A 24115-nucleotide genomic window follows, 5' to 3' on the forward strand; every position below is an offset into this window, starting at 1 on the left:
AGTTCTAAATTATTTTCAGCTCTATAGTTTTCACTTTAATTCAACTTGCAGTTTTAAGGTAATTTATGCTACATTGAACAGTTTTCACTTTATCTCAACTGCTTTTTCTTTGTTTCCAGCCATTTTCTAGTATTTCTAAGCTAATTTCAGAGGTATTGAATAGTTTTCACTTTATTTCAACTTGTTTTCTTCCGCTTTCGGTCCTTTTCACTCATTTTATAGCAGTTTTAAGGTAATTTTTGCTATATTGAACAGTTTTCACTTTATTTCAATCGCTTTTTTTGTTTCCAGATATTTTCTAGTATTTCTAAGCTAATTTCAGCTGTATTGAAGAGTTATCACTTCTTTTCAGCTGTTTTTCTTTGTTTCCACCCAATTTCTACTAGTTCTCAGCTAATTTCACCCGCATTGAACAGTTTTCATTGTATATCAATTTGTTTTCTTCCGTTTACAGTCCCTTTTAATTCAATTTCTATTGGTTCTAAGCTAATTTCAGTTATATGAAACAGTTTTCACTTTATTTCAATTTATTTTCCTTTGATTTCAGCCCCTTCACTCATTTTATAGTAGTTCTAAGCTAATTTTTGCTGCATTGAACAGTTTTCACTCTATTTCAACTAGTTTCTTTCCGTTTTCAGTCCTTTTAACTCATTTTCTTTCAGTTCTAAGGTGATTTCATTCCATTTTCATCCTTTTCACTCATTTTGTAGCAGTTTAAAGCGAATTTCTGCTGCATTGAATAGTTTTCACTTAATTTCAAATTGTTTTCTAGGTTCTAGGCTAATTTTTGCGACATTGACCAGTTTTCACTTTATTTCAATTCGTTTTCTCCCGTTTTCAGCCCTTTTCACTTAATACTTTTAGCTCTGAGATAATTTCAGGTGTATGAAACAGTTTTCACTTTATTTCCCTTTGTTTTCAGCTCCTTTTACTAATATTATAGCAGTTTGAAGATAGTTTTGCTACATTGAATAGTTTTCACTTTATTTCAACTTGTTTTCTTCTGTTTTCATCCTTTTTCACTCATTTTTTCAGCAGTTTAAAGCTAATTTCTGCAGCATTGAAAAGTTTTCACTTTAATTCAACTAGATTTCTTCTGTTTTTAGTACTTCTCACTCATTTCTTAGCTAATTCTGTATTTAAAACAGTTTTTAGTTTTATTTGAATTGGTTTTTCTTTGTTTTCAGTCGATTTCATACATTTTCGAGTGGTTCTAGTGTAATATCAGCTGTAATGAATAATTTTCACTTCATTTCAACTCATTTTTCTCAATTTTCAACCCCTTTCACTCATTTTGTAGCAGTTCTATTTGATTTCATTCGCATTGGATATTTTTCACTTTATTACGACTTGCTTCCACATAATGTCATCTATTTCAATTTTTTGTTGCCATAAATAACTATTTTTAGTACAATTCCAGACGTTTTTTTCTATGTTCCAGTAGTTTTTTTCCAATTCTCAATCATTTTCACTATATCCTAATTATTTTTGCTTGCTTCCACTTAGTTTATAAGTGTTTTCACTCGCTCTAACTGTCCAAACACATACCCACTGGTAAAAGTTTGAGAGTCACTGATTTAACAAAAGTTTTATTGGAAAATTATTTTTATTAATTACGTCGAAGCGAATACGCTCATATTATTACTTCCTTGTTTTAAAAAAAAATCGATTTTATTATAAAACGATTCGTGAGTCGACTCGCCATTGTCTGGATATTCTTCAATAACGATAATTGTTGGCGTATTATACAATCAAAAGAATTGTCCTTGACCCTGCTTACTAACCCATTCGCTTTCTGGTAACCAAACCAATCGTACGTGTACTCCAAAAATAATTATTTAACTAACTATATTCTGTTTTGGTTAATTTGTTGTTTGTTTTCGTTCTATACTTTCGTAAACAATATAATAAATAAAACGGTGAGGTTAAACGTCAATAATATATTTGCGGTGATGCCAAACTTTCATCCTTTATCTCGATTGTATCTATATCAAGAGGAAAATAATAAAGGTAGCGCTGTTTGTTACTATGTTTCGAACTAAAAATTAGTGACAATACTGAATTATCGTGAAAATAGACGAATCGAATAAAAAGTACCCAGATGGTTTTTTTTTAATTTTATGTTATGCACGCCTTTGACGTGTCTGCGTCACCCCCGCACACCTGCCACAACATGCGGGTGCAGGGTACGAGACCCTTTTCTTTGGACTTCACAAGACACAAGACAGATAATATATACTCGGTGGGGGACATCCTTGTCATGTCTAAATAAAGTATTTCATTATACGAGGATATTTCTACATCTTTTTTTTGTCGAAATATTAGAATTAGTAAATTGATTTGGGAGCGAAGTAATTTTTTGTATGATCCTCGTATAAACGACCATACCTTTCACTATTTCTATTAGTGATAGAAAGTAAACTAACGATTGTTTTTGTTAAAGTTTGAAATTTAACCAGTTCAAGTTCAAATATGTTGATAAAAATAGTGTTAACTTTTTTAATAGAGATGGGTTAAAATTTAAATAACAGGGAAACTGTTATTTTGGAGTTGCAGAAACTTTTGTTTGTTTTATTAATTTAACAGATTTTAATCTTCTTTAGAGTTTTCTTTCCAATTTTTATTCATTATAGAGATGGGTAAAATTTCGAATATCTGCGAAATAGCATTTCGTAGTTCCAGTAACTATAAACAGTTTTTTTGGAGCTTTAAATAATTTTTAAAGTTTCATTCGTTATTTCAACTGTTTTTATGCTGATTTTCATTTATTTTCAGATAATTTTTGAATTTTTTATTCAATTATAGAGATGGGTCGCTTTTTAAATAACAATTAACTGTTATTTTGGAGTTTTAATAAATTTTCGTTATTTTAAATGATTCTATGCTGATTTTCTTTTATTTACATCTTATTTTCGAAATTCTTATTCATTTATAGAGATGGGTCATATTTTAAAGAACAATAAACAGTTATTTTGTAGTTTTAATTGATTTTCCTAGTTTTATTCGTTATTGTAACTGTTTTTTGCTGCTTTTCATTTATATACAGCTAATTTTCAAAATTTTTATTTGATCCTAGAGATGGGTCGCATTTCATCTAACCATTAACCGTTATTTTGGAATTTTTATTGATTTTCCTCGTTTCATTCGTTATTTCAACTGTTTTTATGCTGATTTTCATTTATTTTCAGATAATTTTTGAATTTTTTATTCAATTATAGAGATGGGTCGCTTTTTAAATAACAATTAACTGTTATTTTGGAGTTTTAATCAATTTTCGTTATTTTAAATGATTCTATGCTGATTTTCTTTTATTTACATCTTATTTTCGAAATTCTTATTCATTTATAGAGATGGGTCATATTTTAAAGAACAATAAACAGTTATTTTGTAGTTTTAATTGATTTTCCTAGTTTTATTCGTTATTGTAACTGTTTTTTGCTGCTTTTCATTTATATACAGCTAATTTTCAAAATTTTTATTTGATCCTAGAGATGGGTCGCATTTCATCTAACCATTAACCGTTATTTTGGAATTTTTATTGATTTTCCTCGTTTCATTCGTTATTTCAACTGTTTTTATGCTGATTTTCATTTATTTTCAGCTAATTTTTGAATTTTTTATTCAATTATAAAGATGGGTCGCTTTTTAAATAACAATTAACTGTTATTTTGGAGTTTTAATCAATTTTCGTTATTTTAAATGATTCTATGCTAATTTTCTTTTATTTACATCTTATTTTCGAAATTCTTATTCATTTATAGAGATGGGTCATATTTTAAAGAACAATTAACAGTTATTTTGTAGTTTTAATTGATTTTCCTAGTTTTATTCGTTATTATAACTGTTTTTTGCTGATTTTCATTTATATACAGCTAATTTTCAAAATTTTTATTTGATCCTAGAGATGGGTCGCATTTCATCTAACCATTAACCGTTATTTTGGAATTTTTATTGATTTTCCTCGTTTCATTCGTTATTTCAACTGTTTTTATGCTAATTTTCATTTTTTTGCAGCTAATTTTCGAAATTCTTATTCAATTATAGAGATCGGTCAAATTTTAAATAACCATTAACCGTTATTTCGGAGTTTTAATTAATTATTGATTAGTTAATTTAACTGAAGTTACGCTAATTTGATTATTTTTTCAAGTTTTGATTCAAGTATAGAGATGGACCTCATTTTAAACAATTTCGAAACTGTTATTTTTTATTCATACTCATTTTCATCCATTTTTTTATTATTATAATTGGTTTTACGCTCATTTCCTTATATTTTCAATCAATTTAAAGATAGTTTGTTCATTTTTAATCGGTTTCAATATGTTTTCATACAATTTTCAATTAAATACCTCATTTTTCCGTAACAATAAAGTTTCTTTTTAGAGCTAATTTATTTTTCATCTTTTTCAATAGTGAATTTCACTAAAATCTTTTCGATTTTCCTAAGTTTTCTCCATTTAAATAAATATTTAAATATTAAAATTTTTCTTTTCCACGAAACTGTCTGTCATTCAATTTTCTTCATTCTAGTACATTTCCACTAATATTTTCTTCATTTTGATCAGTTTCTATTAATTCTAATTACTTCAATTACATATCAAATCGATTTTTTTATAAAACGTTCATTTTCCATATACTTTTTCGATAATTTGAATTTCTTCAATTTCCAACTAATTCTTCTCGTTCATTTTCATTCCTAACACTATTTTACTACACCCTATATACGTCAAATAAAACATCATCGATTTATAATGAATAACGCGAGGAATACCTCACCCTGTATACTAAATAATAGTTGTCGGGGGTGGTAACGTAAACCGCAATAATGATGCTCCCTTTATATAGAAAAATAAATTACGTAGAAGAAAAAAATAAACGCAAACGAAAAGGAAAAACAGTCGATTACAATCAAACGCATTCCGACAATGTGTTCAGTTTGAGCTGGTCAAACTTCCGTTTTAAATAAGTCTCTCATAACTACGGCTGGGTATTGAACTATCCTCCATCGACTTGGCAGATTCTTAGATCAAATAAAATCTATCTCGTCATCATCATCGTGTGAAATGATGAGTGTTGTTGGCCGGTTGTGAAACTGTGATATCGTGTGTTTTTTTTACGAGAAAGGCGAAACGTTTGCATTTTTCTCCGTTGCAGGTTAGTGACGTCGTTTTTCAGCAGATTAATACTTTTTTTGTTGCGAATTGTTCGATTTGAATTTCGAGAAATCCAATTGACCGTTCAATACGAATAGTTTTACATCGAATACTACCTATATATATATATATATATATATATATATATATATATATATATATATATATATATATATATATATATATATATATATATATATATATAAATATATTATACGGAATTATTTACGTACCGTAATATAATATTTACGATTACAACTTTGACGAGCTGGAGCTCATCATCTATTCGAAAAAAAAAAAAAACAAAACAATTCATTTAATCGATTATTTTGATTTGACGAGTTCGAGCTTTCAAATTATCTAATAGACAGTTTTCTATAATAATATATCATTTTGATAATTGAAATAATTAAAAAAATTATTTAGCCGATGATAGTATTAGTTAAAGAGCTAGAGCTCCTTGAAATTCAGATTACAATTTACTTTTTATATTTTTCTTCGATTCATATCCCCGAAATGTTTGTAGACGAATTTTGACGTTGGAAAACAGAAATTTTGAATATTTGATGAGCTAAAACTCGTCAATTATGCCAAGTATGTTATAATATTTGATATATTCCAGCATGTATTATCTTTTATTCATTCTATGATATATTTACTAGTGGTAAGTGAAAATTGTTGATGTTTAAGGAGTTAGAGCTCGTCAATTACGTTAAATACGTAAGAATTTTTGATATATTTCTGTTCTGATTGATTCTATGATTAATTATATAGTTCGCAAAAATTCATTATTATTGAATTCCGATTCCTACGTCACTATTTGATAAGTTTCGTTGTAAGAAATGGGAATTTTTTATGTTTGAGAAGTTAGAGCTCGTCAATTATGTTAAATACGTAAAAGCATTTTGTTATATTCCTGTACTGATTCCATTATATTTATTCTACGATGAATTCTAAAGTTTTACGTTGATATTGGTATTAATTGAGGAGCTGGGGCTCGCCAAAATTGATTATTATTGAATTACGATTCCTACGTCACTATTTGATGAGTTTCGTTGTGTGAAATGAAAATTTTTGATATTTCAGCAGTTACAGCTCAACATTTACGTTAATACGTAAAAATCTTTGATATATTCTTGTACTGATTCCATTATAGCCATTCTATGATGAATTCTATAGTTTTACTTAATAATGGTAGTAGTTGAAGAGCTAGAGCTCCTAAATTCCATAGTTTTACGTTGAAATTGGTAATAGTAGAAGAGCTAGAGCTCGCTAAAATTGAATATTTTTGAATCTCGATTCCTACGTCACTATTTTATGAGTTTTGTTGTGGGAAATGAGAATTTTTGATGTTTGAGGAGTTAGAGCTCGTCTATTATATTAAATACGTAAAAATCGTTGATATAATCCGGTACTGATTCCATTATATTCGTTTTATGATGAATTCTATAGTTTTATTTAGTAATGGTAGTAGTTGAAGAGCTAGAGCTCCTAAAATTTATAACTTGAACTTCTTTTTTTAATTATTGACATATTCGATTTCTAAATTGGTAATTGACGAATTAGAAGTACAGATAAATGAAATTTTTATTTCAAAAATTATTTTGGAACGTTTCGATGTAAATTTTCTCTTTTTTTACCGCACCCTATCTAAGAAGTCAGAGGACATCAAACAAAAACATAATTATTACCAAAACACGTTTTATGTCATATAAAAAAAATTTTTTTTTCGTCATTATACGAATATTTCGAAAGATAAACTCGTGACCCTATTTATCTTAATGATATTTATCCAAAAAATATACAATTTTTAATTATAGAAATAAATTTGATTTTTAATAGACGATGTTAGATGGTGCAAAAAAGAAATAAATGAAAATTCCCAAATTATTCTATATAAAAAATACGCCACTGGATTTGAATATATAAAACTGCTTTTAGTTTAATTACGGTACTGGTTTTGGTAAAAAAATTTCGAATGTTTGACTACGCCACTGAATTTATATTTCATGCAAATATATGACGACGCCACTGGATTTGGTTTAAGAAATGCCGAATTTTTGACTACGCCCTTGGTTTTATATTTTATCCAAATATTTGATGACGCCACTGGATTTGGTTGAAGAAATGCCAAATGGTTGAGCACGACACTGGATTTATATTTCATGCAAATATATGACGACGCCACTGGATTTGGTTGAAGAAATGCCAAATGGATGAGCACGCCACTGGATTTATATTCCTTTCGAATGTTTGACGACGCCAATGAATTTGCTTCAAGAAATGCCGAATGGTTAACAACGCCACTGGATTCATATTTAATCCAAATATTTGATGACGCTACTGGATTTGGTTGAAAGTATACTAAACGGTTGACTACGCCACTGGATTCATATTTAATCCAAATATTTGAGGACGCTACTGGATTTGGTTGAATAAATGCCGAATGGTTGACTACGCCACTGGATTTATATTCCTTTCGAATGTTTGACGACGCCACTGAATTTGATCGAAGAAATTCTGAATGGTAACTACGCCACTGGATTTTTATTGAATGCAACTATTTGCCTACGCCACTGGATTTTTATTGAATGCAACTATTTGGCTACGCCACTGGATTCGACTGTCAAATATTTATAGGAACAATCGAATAAAATTTTCAAAGACGGTGTTTACGAAAATTAGGGTTGATATATCCCGGTGGCTTGGTCCACCCAGTACGATTTGACTCCCCTATCAAAATCCTGACGAGATTGGAGATAAGACAGCTTCATTCATAGTAATTGTCAAGTTTTACTTCAGTGTTCCGTCCGAGTTACCGGCGTCAAGGTTAGTAACGAAACAAAAAGTTTACATTTTTTTTTCTTTTATTTTTTTTCCATTTCAAAGCTAAAAGAAAACACGCGTCGAATTTTTTTGTTTTCGAGGATACTACGTGTGCATTCTAGATAAACAGTAGAAATTTTTCTATTCCGAGACGAGTGGCATTGTGTTCCGAATCTAGATAACTTTTTGTTGTGTCTGGTTGTAATTTTTTTTTTGAAAGATAGTGATAAGGAAGTTTCAGGTTCTTGGTACGTTTTGCCTCGATAACGATCTCTAACAAAAGACGACATTTTACAAAAAAGTGAGTAGCTTCTTTCAAGTGCAAATATTCATTTTGAATAATAAAAATTTATTATTAATTTTAAAAACATTATTTATAAATAAAGCATCTCAAAAACGTACACACATTAAACTATAGAATATAAATAATCCAATCAACTATTTATTATACAGTGCGTGTAATCTTTATGGAATTATTTCGATATTAGAAAATAAAAATCCTCTTCGTATTTTTTTGATACCCAGTTTTCACGTACTGGTGGCAGAAAGGCTGCGGAGAGATTTGTGTACGGTTACCTAGGAAACTCTCGACCCCTTTCTAACTGTTTTCCAATATTTCCGCACGGTTTAAATCTATTTTAGATTCTGCGCGTTGGGGTAGTTCCTCAAATCGTATCCAGAATTTTTGAAATATTCAATACACTTCTAATTGTTCTAACTTTCATTGGAATTAATTTTAATTTCGTATGAATCAATTGTGTTCACAAAGAAAATTAAAAATGGCGTTGGGGTAAATAGGAAAGGTTAGAAGAAGAAGAAGAAAGTAAAAAAGAGAGAACAAGAGGAAGAAATTTTGTTTTTTTTTTATTTTTAAGGTTAAGTATAGGGTCAGGGTGCTATACAGAAAGTGAAAAGGAAAAAAAGGAATTGAAGGATAAATATAGTGACAATAGGAGTGGGAGATGGCTAGAAACAAAAGAAAAAGAAAAAAGAAGAAGATAAAGAGATAAAAGTAGATCAAGTGAACACATTTTCCTTTCTGAATATTAAAAAGAGGGTTAGGGCGAATAGGAGAAGGGTAGAAGAAGGAGAAGGGAATGAAAAAATTAATTTTCCAATTTTGAGATTCAAAAGGGGCTTAAAATGAATAGGAGAGGAATATAAAAAGGTGGAAGAAGGAGAAAGTGACCAAAAATAGTAGGGGATGAAAAAATAAAGATATCTTTAAATTTGAAGGATAAATATAGTGATAATAGAGGTGGGAGATGGCTAGAAACAAAAGAAAAAGAAAAAAGAAGAAGATAAAGCGACAGAAGTAGATCAAGTGATCACATTTTCCTTTCTGAATATTAAAAAGAGGGTTAGGGCGAATAGGAGAAGGGTAGAAGAAGGAGAAAGTGACAAAAGGGAGAAGGGGATGAAAAAATTAAAAAAGAGAGGAAAGGCAAAACTGTAATTTTTTTTAAATTCAAATGTTAAAAATAGAGACGAGAGGAGACAGAGAAGAAAGGAAAAAGATCAGAAAGAGAGAGAAGTCGATCATATTATCTAATTTTAAGGTTAGGAGATAAATGGCGAGGAGAAAAAGGAAAGAGTTTTTAAAAATTAATATATTAAAACATAATCGGGAGGAATGGAAGAGAGCTCTAAAGAGAGGTAAAAAAGAAGAAGAAAAAGAAAGACATTGAAAAGGAAATGGAAAGAGTGAAGAAGAAAGTTTTTTTTTAATTTCAAGATAAAAGTACACTAAGAAAAAAATAGAAAGAGAGGTAAAAGACAAAAGGGGAATAGAGAGAGAAAAGGAGAAGGTTCAAAAGACGAATAAGAGAGTAGAATAGAAAGGGAAGCAGAGAAGAAGAGTTGGATTTTTCAATTACAACGTCCGAATTAGGTTTAGAAGAAGGGCGAAAGGGTGTAAATGGGATAAAAGAGAATAATCTCGCGGTTCAGTGAAATGGGGAGGGATAGAGAGATAGAAAGAAAGGAATTACGTTCTGTTTAGAATTTCTAGGTTAGAAATAGGTTTAGGATGAATAAGATAAAGAAGGCGGAGACGTATAAGACGAAAGAGGGAGTTGTAGATATATGGGAGAATTAAATGGAAGGGGTTTTTTGGATTGTTAAATTTTTTTGAATGTTTGTTTCAGATGATAAACGAAATCATATTTTCGTTCAGCACTTTCAATTACATCTTCGTCATCGTAGCTTTCATATTATTCGGTTATGGACCGCCTTGGTGGAATCGTAAAAATATAGATTGTCTACGAAATAACGTACATGATATACCGGGGCCTTTATCGTTACCCTTCCTCGGAACGAGGTGGATGTTTACCTTCGGAGGTTATAGTTTCGGGAAAATCCACGAATTTTACGTGGAAATGTACGAAAAATACGGACCGATAGTGAAAGAAGAAGCGCTTTTTAATATTCCGGTTATAAGCGTTTATGAAAAAATCGATATCGAGAAAGTTTTCAAAAGCACCGGGAAGTATCCGATACGACCTCCTACGGAGGCAGTAGTAGAATACAGAAGGAGCCGACCAGATAGATACGCCAGTACCGGACTAGTCAACGAACAAGGTAAGTACAAGTGTCTCAAAAAAAGTTTGTCGCGTGTTTAAATACTTAGTCCGTTGCTCTCCAGGCATTTATTTTCCTTTTAAATGTACCCGGGAAGTCAATTTGTTGGCTTACACTTCAGATTCGACATAATCCCACAGGAAAAAAATCTATAGCTGTTGAATCCGGGACTGCGTGGAAGCCAATTTATATCACTTCTTTTGGAGATCAATTTGCTAGGAAAACGTGTTTTGTCCATGTTCTCAGCATTTTTACGGTAAAGGCACATGTTTATGCCAATGTGGACGATTTCTGAACTGGTTGCACTCCAGTGGCGGCCATTTTGATAAAAATGAGCTCATGGCAAAACAAGATGGTGGTAAACGTTGAAATCGCTCAAATTTGAAATGCGAATGATCTATGCCCGTTTAAAGCTACAATACGCTTCCGAATAGACAAATCAAGCTCGTCACGAACACTATTTCTAAAAGAGTTTGCAAGCCCAGAGTTCTCATCAAATTTCTGGACCCATTTTCCAATTAATCAGACGCCTGGCGGATCATTTAAGTGACGAACAATGTGCTAGAGTCGCCGAATTACCGATTTGGTAAAACTCACGCGCGAACAACGCACGATACGCTATCGATTGACTTATCTCCCGCGCCCCTCCGGATATATGCGTTCACGCAATAAGAAATAACCTCAAAGTTGATGTTTTTTTAGCATTTTTCTATGATCCACTCTGTTTACAATTATTTTAAGTGGATTGTTTAAATAAAAATGTTTACAATTTGTCTGGAGGTTGTTAGATTTTAAAAATATTCTTTATTCGTGTTCGCCCTTTATCTCCTTGAGTAAATATTACAACAACAATTATAACAGCAATCTATTATTAGTATTTATGTTGAAAAATATGACAAACACAAACAGATAAGTTTATTTTAAAAAAAATGTACGTCATATCACTCCGGCATACATAAAACATAATATAATATATCCGGAAATACTGGTATAATTTTAACATGTTTTAAAACCATCGGCGGCTCGTTATCTTGATAAAAAGAAGAAGAAACAAAAACAAACGTCACGATGTAAACATAAAGTTATCGATGTATCTATAATTATTAAATTCTTCTTTTTCGTAGAGGAGCGTTTCAACTGAACTATCTTGTGGGTAAGGATTAGCTGTGTTTCTTCTTTTTTATTATATCGATCAGAGCCTTCCGTGTTACGTCTTTTTTATATACATATTTTTCGATTAAATGCATTCAATTTTTAATATAATTTAACAATTGAAGCATATTATGAATATATTGGATATATATATATATATATATATATATATATATATACATATATGAATAAAAATAACTCTTCTTCTTAAGGTTGGAAAGGCCTCAGCTGCCAGGGCTATTCGGCCTGTTTTTTAGTGACATTATCTGACTTCCAATCTATTTATGGTTCATGTTTGGTTTTATTTACACTTGCTAATACTAATTAGTATTATAATTAAATGTTTGAAGCACTTAAACATTTTGATATAAGTGTCAAACACTAAACTCTTATTTTTTGTTATGGTCAATTGACGTATGCAATTTATTTGATATAGTTAATGTATTAGAGTTGAAATTACCTACAGATCTTTGATAAACTAATATTGTTATTCGTTTGACATCAACTCTACGTCTGATTTTGTTTTTTCAAGAGTCTTGTGAAAACTAAAGTATGTTGAGGCTTCGTAAACTTTAGTTCGGTTTCTCTTTTTTATTGTATAAGAACGTTCCGTTGTACGTCAATCGTCGTTTCTTCTTTTTTATAGAATCAATAAGAAACTTCCGTGTCACATCTTCTATTGACGTTTACGTCAATCATTTGACATATACTCTCTATGATCTATGTTTAATTTTGTTTATAATTGCATAATTCTTCTTTTTTATTGTATCGATAAGAACGTTCCGTTGTACGTCTTTTATTTCCGTGTATGTCAATCGTTGTTTCTTCTTTTTTATTGTATCAATAAAAGTTCCGTGTCACGTTTTCTATTGACGTTTACGTCAATCATTTGACATATACTCTCTATGATCTATGTTTAATTTTGTTTATAATTGCATAATTCTTCTTTTTTATTGTATCGATAAGAACGTTCCGTTGTACGTCTTTTATTTCCGTTTACGTCAAACGTCGTTTCTTCTTTTTTATAGAATCAATAAGAAAGTTCCGTGTCACATCTTCTATTGACGTTTACGTCAATCATTTGACATATACTCTCTATGATCTATGTTTAATTTTGTTTATAATTGCATAATTCTTCTTTTTTATTGTATCGATAAGAACGTTCCGTTGTACGTCTTTTATTTCCGTTTACGTCAATCGTTGTTTCTTCTTTTTTATTGTATCGATAAAAGTTCCGTGTCACGTTTTCTATTGACGTTTACGTCAATCATTTGACATATACTCTCTATGATCTATGTTTAATTTTGTTTATAAATGCATAATTCTTCTTTTTTATTGTATCGATAAGAACGTTCCGTTGTACGTCTTTTATTTCCGTTTACGTCAATCGTTGTTTCTTCTTTTTTATTGTATCAATAAAAGTTCCGTGTCACGTTTTCTATTGACGTTTACGTCAATCATTTGACATATACTCTCTATGATCTATGTTTAATTTTGTTTATAATTGCATAATTCTTCTTTTTTATTGTATCGATAAGAACGTTCCGTTGTACGTCTTTTATTTCCGTTTACGTCAATCGTTGTTTCTTCTTTTTTATTGTATCAATAAAAGTTCCGTGTCACGTTTTCTATTGACGTTTACGTCAATCATTTGACATATACTCTCTATGATCTATGTTTAATTTTGTTTATAATTGCATAATTCTTCTTTTTTATTGTATCGATAAGAACGTTCCGTTGTACCTCTTTTATTTCCGTGTATGTCAATCGTTGTTTCTTCTTTTTTATTGTATCAATAAAAGTTCCGTGTCACGTTTTCTATTGACGTTTACGTCAATCATTTGACATATACTCTCTATGATCTATGTTTAATTTTGTTTATAATTGCATAATTCTTCTTTTTTATTGTATCGATAAGAACGTTCCGTTGTACGTCTTTTATTTCCGTTTACGTCAATCGTTGTTTCTTCTTTTTTATTGTATCGATAAAAGTTCCGTGTCACGTTTTCTATTGACGTTTACGTCAATCATTTGACATATACTCTCTATGATCTATGTTTACAATTGCATTATTCTTCTTTTTTATTGTATCGTTGTTTCTTTTTTTTTATTGTATTGATAAGAAAATTTCGTGTTACATCTTTTATTGACGTTTACATCAATCATTTGTTATATAATCTCTTTGATCTATGTTTAATTTTGTTTATAATTACATAAATCTTCTTCTTTAATAAGACTCGTATGAACCGAATTTTATTGGGGCCTCATAAAAATTAGTTATTCTTCTTTTTTATTGTATCAATCAGAAAGTTCCGTGCTACGTCTTCTATTGACGTTTACGTCAATCATTTGAGATATACTCTCTATGATCCACGTTTAGTTTTTCTTTTTTAAAAAGACTTTTACGAACTGAACTTTGTCGAGACGTCATAAAAAATTAGCAGGAATTCTTCTTTTTTATTTTATTCTAAAGAACGTTGTACGTCTTTTAATACAGTAAACGTCAATCGTTGTTTCTTCTTTTTTGCATTGATAAGAATGCTCCGTGCTGCGTCACTTACTGACTTGTGTCAATTGTTTGACATAAAATTGTTTCGATTTTTTGTTTCATTCGATTTATGATCGATAATATCGGTCTACTCGAATGAATGCTGTTTGTGTTTCAGGAACGATATGGCATCATCTGAGAACATCTTTGACAACTAATATAACGAGTCCGAAAACAATATACGGTTTCTTGCCGCAAATGCAAGTTATAACTGAAGATTTTTGTAATTTGATTAAACAGAAACGTCAAAGTGACAGTTTAATCGCGGATTTGGACGAAATCGTCAATAAAATGGGGTTAGAAACATCTTGCGCTTTGGTATTAGGTCGGAGATTGGGATTTATGTTGCCCGGAGAGGAATCCGAGATCGCTAAGATGCTAGCAGAGGCTATACATCAAAATTTCATCGCTATAAGGTGAGATAAAGATAGTTTCACGTCAATTTTTTTCGGAATTAGTAACCGAAATTGATTTATTTAAGGTAGAAATAGAAATTAAAATAATTTTTCGTATAACCCCTGTATTATTTCGCGTTATAGGGACACTTATTTCGGTTTACCGATATGGAAATTCTTCAAAACGTCCGCCTATAAACGACTAGCCGAAAGCGAGGAAACAATCTACAATATAGCTTCGGAATTGATCCGAAACGTCGAAGATTCGACCAAAGAGAGCGCCATATTCCAATCCGTCCTCAACGCCAACATAGACGAGAGAGAAAAAACCGCCGCCATCGTAGATTTCATAGCCGCCGGTAAGTTAAAATCATTTTTTTTTTTTTTAATACTAAAACTAATCTTTCGTCTTCCCAGGTATTCACACGTTAAAAAACAGTCTCGTTTTTTTACTGTACCTCGTAGCTAAACACCCCGGCACGCAGGAGAAGATCCTCGAAGATTCGTCGGGGGCGTATTTGAAAGCTTGCGTCATGGAAAGTTTCCGCGTTCTACCGACAGCTAATTGTTTAGCGAGAATAACCGAAGAGGATCTCGAATTGTCGGGTTACAAAGTGAAAGCGGGAAGCGTCGTCATTTGTCAAACGGGCGTCGCGTGCCGAAACGAAAAATATTTTCCGAACGCTTCGGAATTCCGACCGGAAAGATGGTTGAAAGATCAGAAAAATTACACGTTGAATAATTCGCCGTTTTTGGTGAGTCCGTTCGGTATAGGGAGGAGAATATGTCCGGGGAAAAGGTTCATCGAACATGTTCTGCCTATTATCGTCGAAAATATCGTTAAAAATTTCGAAATCGAAATTATCCGACCTATGGAATTGCAATTCGAATTTTTGTTATCGCCTAAAGGTCCAACGGCGATGATATTCAAAGATAGAGTTTGATCTAATTGTACATATCCAATTATTTAGTTCAAATATTAGTGAGAGGGATTAAATTTAAGGGAAACTCGAGACTGAATACATTCCAGCTTTAGACATAACCACAAAAACGGTTTATGAATTTTTCTTTGGGTTTAGGGAATTTTTAATTTTTAATGAACCGGCAACTAAGTAAAAGAATCTCCTTGTAAATAGTATTATCATAAAATGATACAAAAACAATGGTTTAACCTGTATAACGCGAATAATGAGAAAATAATTCAAAAAAAGAAATAACTTTTCAGTTATCCTAAATTAGTTATTTCTAATGGGACATCCTGTATATTTTTTATAGTTTATAGCAACTTTCAAACGATTCCTATAGAAAATATGACGTTTCTTAACATCTAGCAAACTCTGGTTCGTTACATAACACATTTTTAAATGATGTCCCTTTTTCGATGAGACACACCATACACTTTCGATTAAGACTCCTTAAAATGTTTCAGCCTGCTTTATTCGATGAGACACGCCATATATTCCGCTTAGTTTGATAGTATAAGTAATTTCCAAACGATTTCTGTGGAAAAAGCAACGTTTTCGAACATTTCACAGACTCTTGTAAAGTTAAATGATACACTTTTGAATAAGATCCTTAAAACGTGCCACCATTTTTTTTGTTGGTGACGGCAAATTTCAATGTTTCTCAATACCTTACAACTCCTTTAACCTATGTGGACACCCTGTAAATATTTATATTGATGTTAAAATGATCGATCTTAAGGGAAACATAACCTAATAATAAAAAGAACTCATTTTGGAAAATTAATCAGGAAGAAGTCAAACCATATTTGAGAAGTAGAGAAACTTAAATTTCATATTAACGAAAATATTGAATTGAATCCAATGTTTTGTTTCCTATGTTTTCACAATTTCATCATTATACAATAAATTATCAAAGATTGATTATTATAATAACTAATTATTTCAAAAAAACTTACAGATGGGGAATATTTACATAGTTAACTAAGTTTTGATTAAGAAAATAAGTTTTTCACTCAAAATATGAATATTAAATATACTTGTTGTCGTTTTTTTAAGCTCATCTGTCATTTGTCAATGTCAAATACTCAAAGTATAATTTATCATTGACAAAATTTTATTCTGATAAATAATTATTCTATGTTAAATGTCACTGTCAATTTCTTCAATTGTACTTTTGTGCTGTCATTGTTTTTGGTTATGTACTAGTTATAAAATTTTGTTAAATTTTCTAAAAAAAAAAATTAATATGTTGATTTGTGAATTGGTTATTATAATTTGTTAATATATTATTTGTTCTGCGTATTAAACAGTTGCAGTGATGTTTTTTACTCTAGTTGTTTTTTGTACATTTGAACTACTTATAGTTGTTTAGTTTATTTTGGAAGATTTTAAAATGCGATAATTGTGAAAAAAATCGTGTATTTTTCGTGTTATAGTTTATCAGATGTAAAAAAATCATTAAATGGTTTGTATTATACCCCAATTGATTTTATTTATAGACATTTAATATGAGAATATTGAAATACCGATTTTATTTATAAAAAGTGAAATTTCTAGTCTCACAATCATGAATACACAAGATTTGTTGTGTACTGGGTGTTGTGTAACAGGGTGAATCAAACTTTGTTTTTAAACGATCTAATATGAAATGTAAGTTTTTAAACTGCAGATATATAAGTGAAAAATCACCAATAATTATTTATCTAAAAGAATTTTGTTATAAAAAGTACAAAAATTAGCTACTAAATCACCAAAATTTGAGATGAAGTAAGATAAAAGAAAAACATTGTTTGTTAAAGAGTTCTTTTCACTTATTTGATAAGAAATTCAAAGAAAAGTTTTTCAATCAATTTTGATGGAAAATATCAAAAATTAACCATTAAAATCAATAACTTACCTTTATCCTAGTTTTTTTATGTCTACACCACTGATTTCCTATTATAGGTCACTCTGTTTGAACTCATTTGAACAAAAATTTTTCAAAGTTTAAAAACAAAAATAGAACTCACCTGCATCATTTAATACACTCAATTTCAGGTTATAACACACTATCACTTAAACATACATTTCAATACCCTAATTTATCGTTCAAACTGGTCCTCCCATCTCCAGATTGGTCTTTAGGAGGCACCCACATGTCATAATTCTCCCTCGATGAATCTTCCTCATACTCTTTCTGCTTTTCTTGCTCTTGTTTTTCTTTTTTGTGCTGCATGCGCTTTTGGTTCTTCCTTTTCCTTCTGTCATCAATATCCTGGTTCTTTTCTTGGGGTTTTACATCAAAAATTGTTTTGATTTCGCTTCCCATCTTTTTCAGTTCGCTTAATACTTTGAATTTTTGATCGGTCATGGCGTTCAGTTCGTCGAATATCCTGTTCAGTTCAGACCAAGCTCTGTGTTCCAATTTTTTATCAGAGGTCGGGACGTGTTTCAAGTCCTCCAACAATTTGACGACCTTATCGTTTTTTGCTGACAAGGTTTTCAAATCTACCAGCATTCGGTCTTCATTTGTTGCCAGATCTTTTATTGTATCCAAGATTTTTAATAGTTTATCTTGATATTCACCTGAAATGATAATATAATCATAGTTCACCTACGACAGACTTAATTTGAGAGAAAATACTAAATGAAAATGCTTACTTACTAGTACAAGATGGGAAATTTGTCTTCAAAAGTCTATCAAATTCTTTAAATGTCATAGTATTTTCTAAAATTTTTAATATTAACGAATTAGTGGTAGTAGATGCTTGATCGGATGAAGTAGAGCTAGAAGAAGCTTGTATTTCATCATTGTTTTCGTTACGTTCTGTTTCTGTGATGGTTGTGGATTCTTCATGTCCACTATTGATTTCTATAGTTTTTTCATCAATTTTATCTATAAAAGTTTGAATTTACCTCGGGATATAATAAAACCACAATAAAAAATGTATAAAAAGTACACGATAAGAAAAAAGGGTCAATTAACTATTTTTTAATTTGTTTGATCTATGTAAAGTTGATAATTTTCTTCTAATTTTTTTCATATATCTAAGTAAATTACATAAAACATTTTTATACAATGTTTCTTAACACCTAAAATTTCTTTTTTCAATCTACACTTAGTTATATAGGCAATTTAAAACTATTTCCATTGATTAAGCAACTTCTCTGACAGTTTAGCAGATTCAGGGTAAGTAGTAGTAGTAATGATAATTTCAAATAACATTCCTTAAATATTGCCAGCCTCCTTTTTTCTGTCAAACACACTATATATCGCATAGCTTGTTTTAAATTGGATAATTTTCATGGATAAAGCAACGTTTCTGAACATTTAGCACATTCAGGTCAAATTGCATGTTGATAATAAATAAGACGATTTATTACCTAAATTTAGTTAATAAAAAAAACCGGAAAGCTTTAAAAAATTAATAAGCTAAAATACACTTTTACAAATATTTTACAATACAGGGTGCGGCAGCATAACTTCCTTTTTTCAAAAGTTAATAAAACTTATTGTATGAATCAGAAAATTTTTATTCGTTTTTTATAATACAGGCACATACATAAAGTTTTGTTTTACTGAGTTTTGAAGATCAAATCAGTTAGGTGACGTCCCCCATTCTCCATACACTGAGTAAACCGATTTCTGGCGTTTGTCATGACTCTTGACAGCATAGCAGGCGTTATGTTGGCAATTTCTTCCTGGATGTTCGTCTTCAAATCTTGTAGGGTCCTTGGACGGTTCACATACACACGGGATTTCAAAAAACCCCATAGGAAATAATCACAAGGGGTCAAATCGGGAGAGCGGGCTGGCCACTCCAAATCGCCCCTAATTGAGATAAGGCGCTCTGGGAAGTGTTCCCTCAAAACAGCCATCGATGTTCTTGAAGTGTGTGCCGTTGCTCCGTCTTCCAAGTGTCCCCTAAGTCCAACTCATCTAGCCGTGGGAAAAAAAATTCCTGTAACATGTTTACATACCGGTGCGAATTCACTGTCACTGTGACTTCATTTTCCTCAAAGAACCAGGGACCAATAATTCCACGTGAGTAAATTGCACACCACACTGTGACTTTAGGTGAATGCAAAGGCCGTTGATGCAATTGTCGAGGATTGGTATCAGCCCAGTAGCGCATGTTTTGTTTGTTTACGGATCCACACAAATGAAAATGGGCTTCATCACTAAAAAAAACAATAGCGTCCTCAGGAACGACTTCCAGAAAAACCTCACACGCGTTCCTCCGAGAATTGAAGTCACGTTCAGAAAGATCCTGCACAATTGCCATCTTGTATGGATGAAAATGAAGATCATCATGAAGTATTCTCCTCACAGAACGATCGGAAAGTCCAAGGGCAGACGCATGTTTGCGCGCAGAACGCCGTGGTGATCGCAACACTGAAGTTCTAACTAACTCAATGTTCTCCAGTGATCTAATGGGCCGAGGGACTCCAGTTCTTCGTCTTGTCACACTTGCAGTTTGTCCGAACGTAGTGACCCACGTAACAATTGATTTCCGGTCCGGAACAGGGGCCAAGGGGGCTAAATTAAAGCGATTCCGAAAGGCGCGCTGGGTTGCGATCACAGAACATCCGCTCGAAAAGTAAACCTCAACGGCAAACGCACGCTCCTCACTGTTCCAACGCATGATGGCGACTGAACTGTGCCGGGACAAAACTTTATAGTCCCCCCTCTCGAACGAGACCACTAGCACTCCGTTACGACATCTACCGACTAAATGGCGAACTTTTTAAAAAAGGAAGTTATGCTGCCGCACCCTGTACAATAAAAATAATTTACAATAGACCACCAACACTAAACAGACTTTAGCAGAAAAAAACAAAGCTTAACTTCAAAACGCGAATATTTATTCTCCTGTCAATTGTGTTATTGAAAAATAATCCCTAGTAGTTGTTTCAAATTATCTGTCAATGTCATATTCTAAACCTTTTATATATTCCGTGCTAGCTGTCACTGGCAAGTTATTAAATTGTAGTTACATAATAAATGTTATTGTTTTCTAAATTTAAATTAACATTTTGAATGTTAAAAAAAACATATTAAATGAATTTTCTAATGGATTAATATATATGTAAAAAGTATATATATATATATATAATATATATATATATATATATATATATATATATATATATATATATATATATATATATATATATATATATATATATATATATATATATATATATATATATATATATATATATATATATATATATATATATATATATTAATGGATGGTGAATTAAAGGGATACGAGTTGATGGTACATTTGAACTACTCCTAATTATTTTCATAATTACTTAGATAAAAACATAATAAATTATAAACTTACCCTCTATATCGTCTTCTTCGTCATCTAAATCGTTATTTTCACTTAAATCATAATTTAATTTCTGTTCCATTTTGAATTGGATCTTCCTCCGCTTCCCGAACAATGGTAAGGATTTATTAGTTGAATCCTTACTTGTGCTTGGGGCATCTTTGATAATTAGGGGTGGTAAATTCGCGGGTCTCACCAAATTTATCAATTTCACAATTTTAGTTTGTTCCAATTTAAGATTGCTTAATTCCGTTCTTAATTTAGATATTGAACGTTTATCAATATTTGATTCATTTAGTATCTTCATGTAACTATCCAAAGAATCTTCGTCGTTATTTTGATTGTTTTCGGATTCTATTTTAGCACGGATCGACGATATTCGAGTTTCAAGGTCTTTTATCGAATTCGCTATTGATTTTTCTTTCTCCACCTGTAATATAAAAATATTGATCTAATAACTATTTCCATTTATTAAAAAATACGATGTACATGGTATAATATTAAAATAGATGGTAGGAAAACCATAAAACCTCGATAATTATTGAATTTTTACACTCAAAAGGAAATAAAATACAAAATTTTATTATTTGAAGTAGTGTTAATCAAAGATTAACACTTACTACTTTTAAATAAATATAATGTAATATTAGGAACCTAAATTAGAGAAATTTTGGTACCTATTTTGAGGGGCAACTTCCAAAAGTTTTCTTACCAAACTTTCGTATGTTTCTACTTTCTGAGGCGCTTTTGCATTCATTCTTTTCTCACGTTTCTTCTCTATGGTACCTGTTCTATCCAAGAAAGTATCTTCATCACTGTCATAATAATCATTGTCTTCCCAATTTTTACTTTTCCTCTTGCGCGATTCTACAAGTACCAAAAATAAAAAACAATTTCAAATATATTAAACAATATATACCATGAGTTGCTTGACGTAGTACTCCGTATCTATCCAGTATCCTGCAAGCTTCCAGAGCGCATTGTACAACTGCTTCTTTCTTTTTACCCTTGTGAAGTACCTCTGCGACTATATTACGCCCCATTTCGTCGTCCACTGGTAATTCTACTTTACAAATAAACTGACCCATACCTGAAAAATAAAATTCGTAAATTTAATTAGTTTCAATAAAATTATAGAGTAATTTTAAAAATAAACCTTGTTCCTCGCATTTATATTCCAATTCTAGCCCCTCTCGTTCGAAAAATCCTCTAAGAGCCTTTTTGGGGTCGTCTAAATAAAGTTCTTCGTTGTTACTTTGAGCATAGGGGTTTTCAGATAGATCTGTTTCTTCATCTGCATCTTCACCTGAAAATAATAACTGAGGATAATACAGTATTGAATTTCATTTCAAATGTATTGTAGAAATATTGAAAACATACCCAATCCCCAATCAACTCCTCTTTCTTCATCTCTTCTTTTCTTTTCCTCGACTTCCTTTTGTATCCTTAGTGCTTCTTCTTCACGTTTTCGTATTTCTTCTGCTCTTTTTTCCTTCAATTCAGTAACTGTTAATTCGGACTCTTCCTCTTCGTCACATTCAGGTCCTACTAATATATAAGATCTTGTGCTACAACCTAATTTTAATATATGTCCCACCTACAAAGGTAAAACGTTTCTTTAGAGAAAAATCTATTATGTTTCCATAGAGATATTGATAAAACTGTCATTTAATGACAAATCAATTTATTATATTTTCTGCGAGCGTTTCTGACAAAATTAAATCATAAAAAATGGATACAGTTGATGAAAAACTTATAAAAGAATGTCTCAACGAAGCTAAGCAGTCCACATCTAATCAAAATGATTTAGGTAATGAAAAAAAATCCCTACAGGAAATCCAAGAGATATTTGCGAAAACAGAAGCAATGAAATCAGTGGCTAAAGAAAAAAATGAAGAACTGGAGAATCAATTCAAGGTAAAATTGACTGTTTAATTGTTATAGATTTTTAATCATTCCAATAATTGAAGGATCTGAGAAGAAAATTGAATTCAAGCTCTGAATACCTACAAAGGATAAAGAAAAATATCGAAAACATCAAGTTTTCTTATCAAAAAAATGTAATTGAATCACAGAAAAAATTCGACCCAGCAACTGCGGCTGCAAACAGTAAATTCGAATCTAGAGACGACTTAACTCAATACATGGAAGATATTCGTAGAAAAATCGACGACTTACACAATAAAATGATGGTTCAAAAAGAAAAACAGCAGAGGGTTACCGAAAGTTATGAAGAAGCGTTTGACGGGATCGTCGAAAGTCTACAACAAATAGAATCCGGTTCCTACAGCAGTAATAATTTGCTGGGTTGATTATTTACCTGTATTCGGACAAAAACTTTCGGTTTGAGGCGGTTTTTGTTCAAAAAAGTACCGTGGGTGCTATCTAAATCGTAGATGTAAAAACCAGTACCGTCTTTTTGTGAAGGTTCTTTTCTGTACTGAAGGATCGCGTGGTAACTGAAACGCACAATTATACACAATTTTTTAAATTAAATACATTTTTAAATGAATTAATTTCTTTATTTTACTGTTAATTAAATACCGAGATATTGTTGGGTGTTCCATGGAAATGTCACAATGTAAAAGTCTTCCAAAAATCCAATAAGGTTTGCTCATCAAGTTGATGTTTTCTATAATTGAACCATTTTTTAGCACATCGAATGAATAATCTTTTCCGTTACTAACAGGGATACCCGACCAAATTGGTTCATTGTACGGTAAGGGAAAGCTTTGGGCTAAAAATACGTTATAAAGAAAACTGTAGTAAAAACTGTTGATAAATCTACCTTCCTTCAATTGTATTTCTTCAGTTTTTCCCATAATTACATTACTAGAAGTAGATTGCAGTTCATTTTCTGTTTCATCTAAACGTAATTCTTGCGTTTTCTTATAATTGGTATCAAATGTATCATGTTTATCAGAACCTAATTTCTTAGGTAATTTACCGATTTTTCCTATTAGGATAGGTTTTTTGAAAACCTTATCAAATTTTTCATCATCTTGAGGTTCCTGTGAAATTTCTTTACTTTCTTCGGTATTTTCCATTTTACATTAAACATTTATTAATTCGTATAGGTTATATAAAATATATTATTTATTTTCAGCTTGTCAATGTCAAATCTAATCTCAGCCACACCACCTTAACCACAATAAAAATAACTATTTCATCCATA

General features: G+C 31.0%; 2 protein-coding genes across 4 annotated transcripts; one reads left to right on the forward strand and one right to left on the reverse strand.

The window, feature by feature from the left end:
• Positions 1–5074: 5074 nt before the first annotated feature.
• On the forward strand, positions 5075–17096 carry LOC130443804 (ecdysone 20-monooxygenase). Of its 3 annotated transcripts, none has more exons than XM_056778669.1 (5): positions 5075–5154; positions 10127–10559; positions 14378–14675; positions 14799–15013; positions 15072–17096. In XM_056778669.1, exons 2-5 carry the CDS (start codon positions 10127–10129, stop codon positions 15596–15598), a joined length of 1473 nt encoding a protein of 490 aa, XP_056634647.1. In that variant the 5' UTR covers positions 5075–5154; the 3' UTR covers positions 15599–17096. The 3 variants fall into 3 exon arrangements, with proteins under 3 accessions (XP_056634647.1, XP_056634639.1, XP_056634631.1); XM_056778661.1 differs by lacking the exon at positions 5075–5154 and adding an exon at positions 7774–7982; XM_056778653.1 differs by lacking the exon at positions 5075–5154 and adding an exon at positions 7778–8280.
• Positions 17097–17552: 456 nt separating this feature from the next.
• On the reverse strand, positions 17553–24070 carry LOC130443798 (kanadaptin). Its single transcript, XM_056778639.1, has 10 exons — positions 23729–24070; positions 23485–23677; positions 23261–23399; positions 22321–22537; positions 22097–22246; positions 21860–22030; positions 21653–21807; positions 20953–21370; positions 18264–18494; positions 17553–18184 (listed from the first exon to the last, which is right to left on the reverse strand). The coding sequence occupies exons 1-10, from the start codon at positions 23985–23987 to the stop codon at positions 17688–17690; spliced, it is 2430 nt and encodes an 809-aa protein (XP_056634617.1). The 5' UTR covers positions 23988–24070; the 3' UTR covers positions 17553–17687.
• Between the last annotated feature and the right edge of the window lie 45 nt (positions 24071–24115).

Source organism: Diorhabda sublineata, chromosome 1 (assembly GCF_026230105.1).
Source record: "Diorhabda sublineata isolate icDioSubl1.1 chromosome 1, icDioSubl1.1, whole genome shotgun sequence".
Lineage (NCBI taxonomy): Eukaryota > Metazoa > Arthropoda > Insecta > Coleoptera > Chrysomelidae > Diorhabda > Diorhabda sublineata.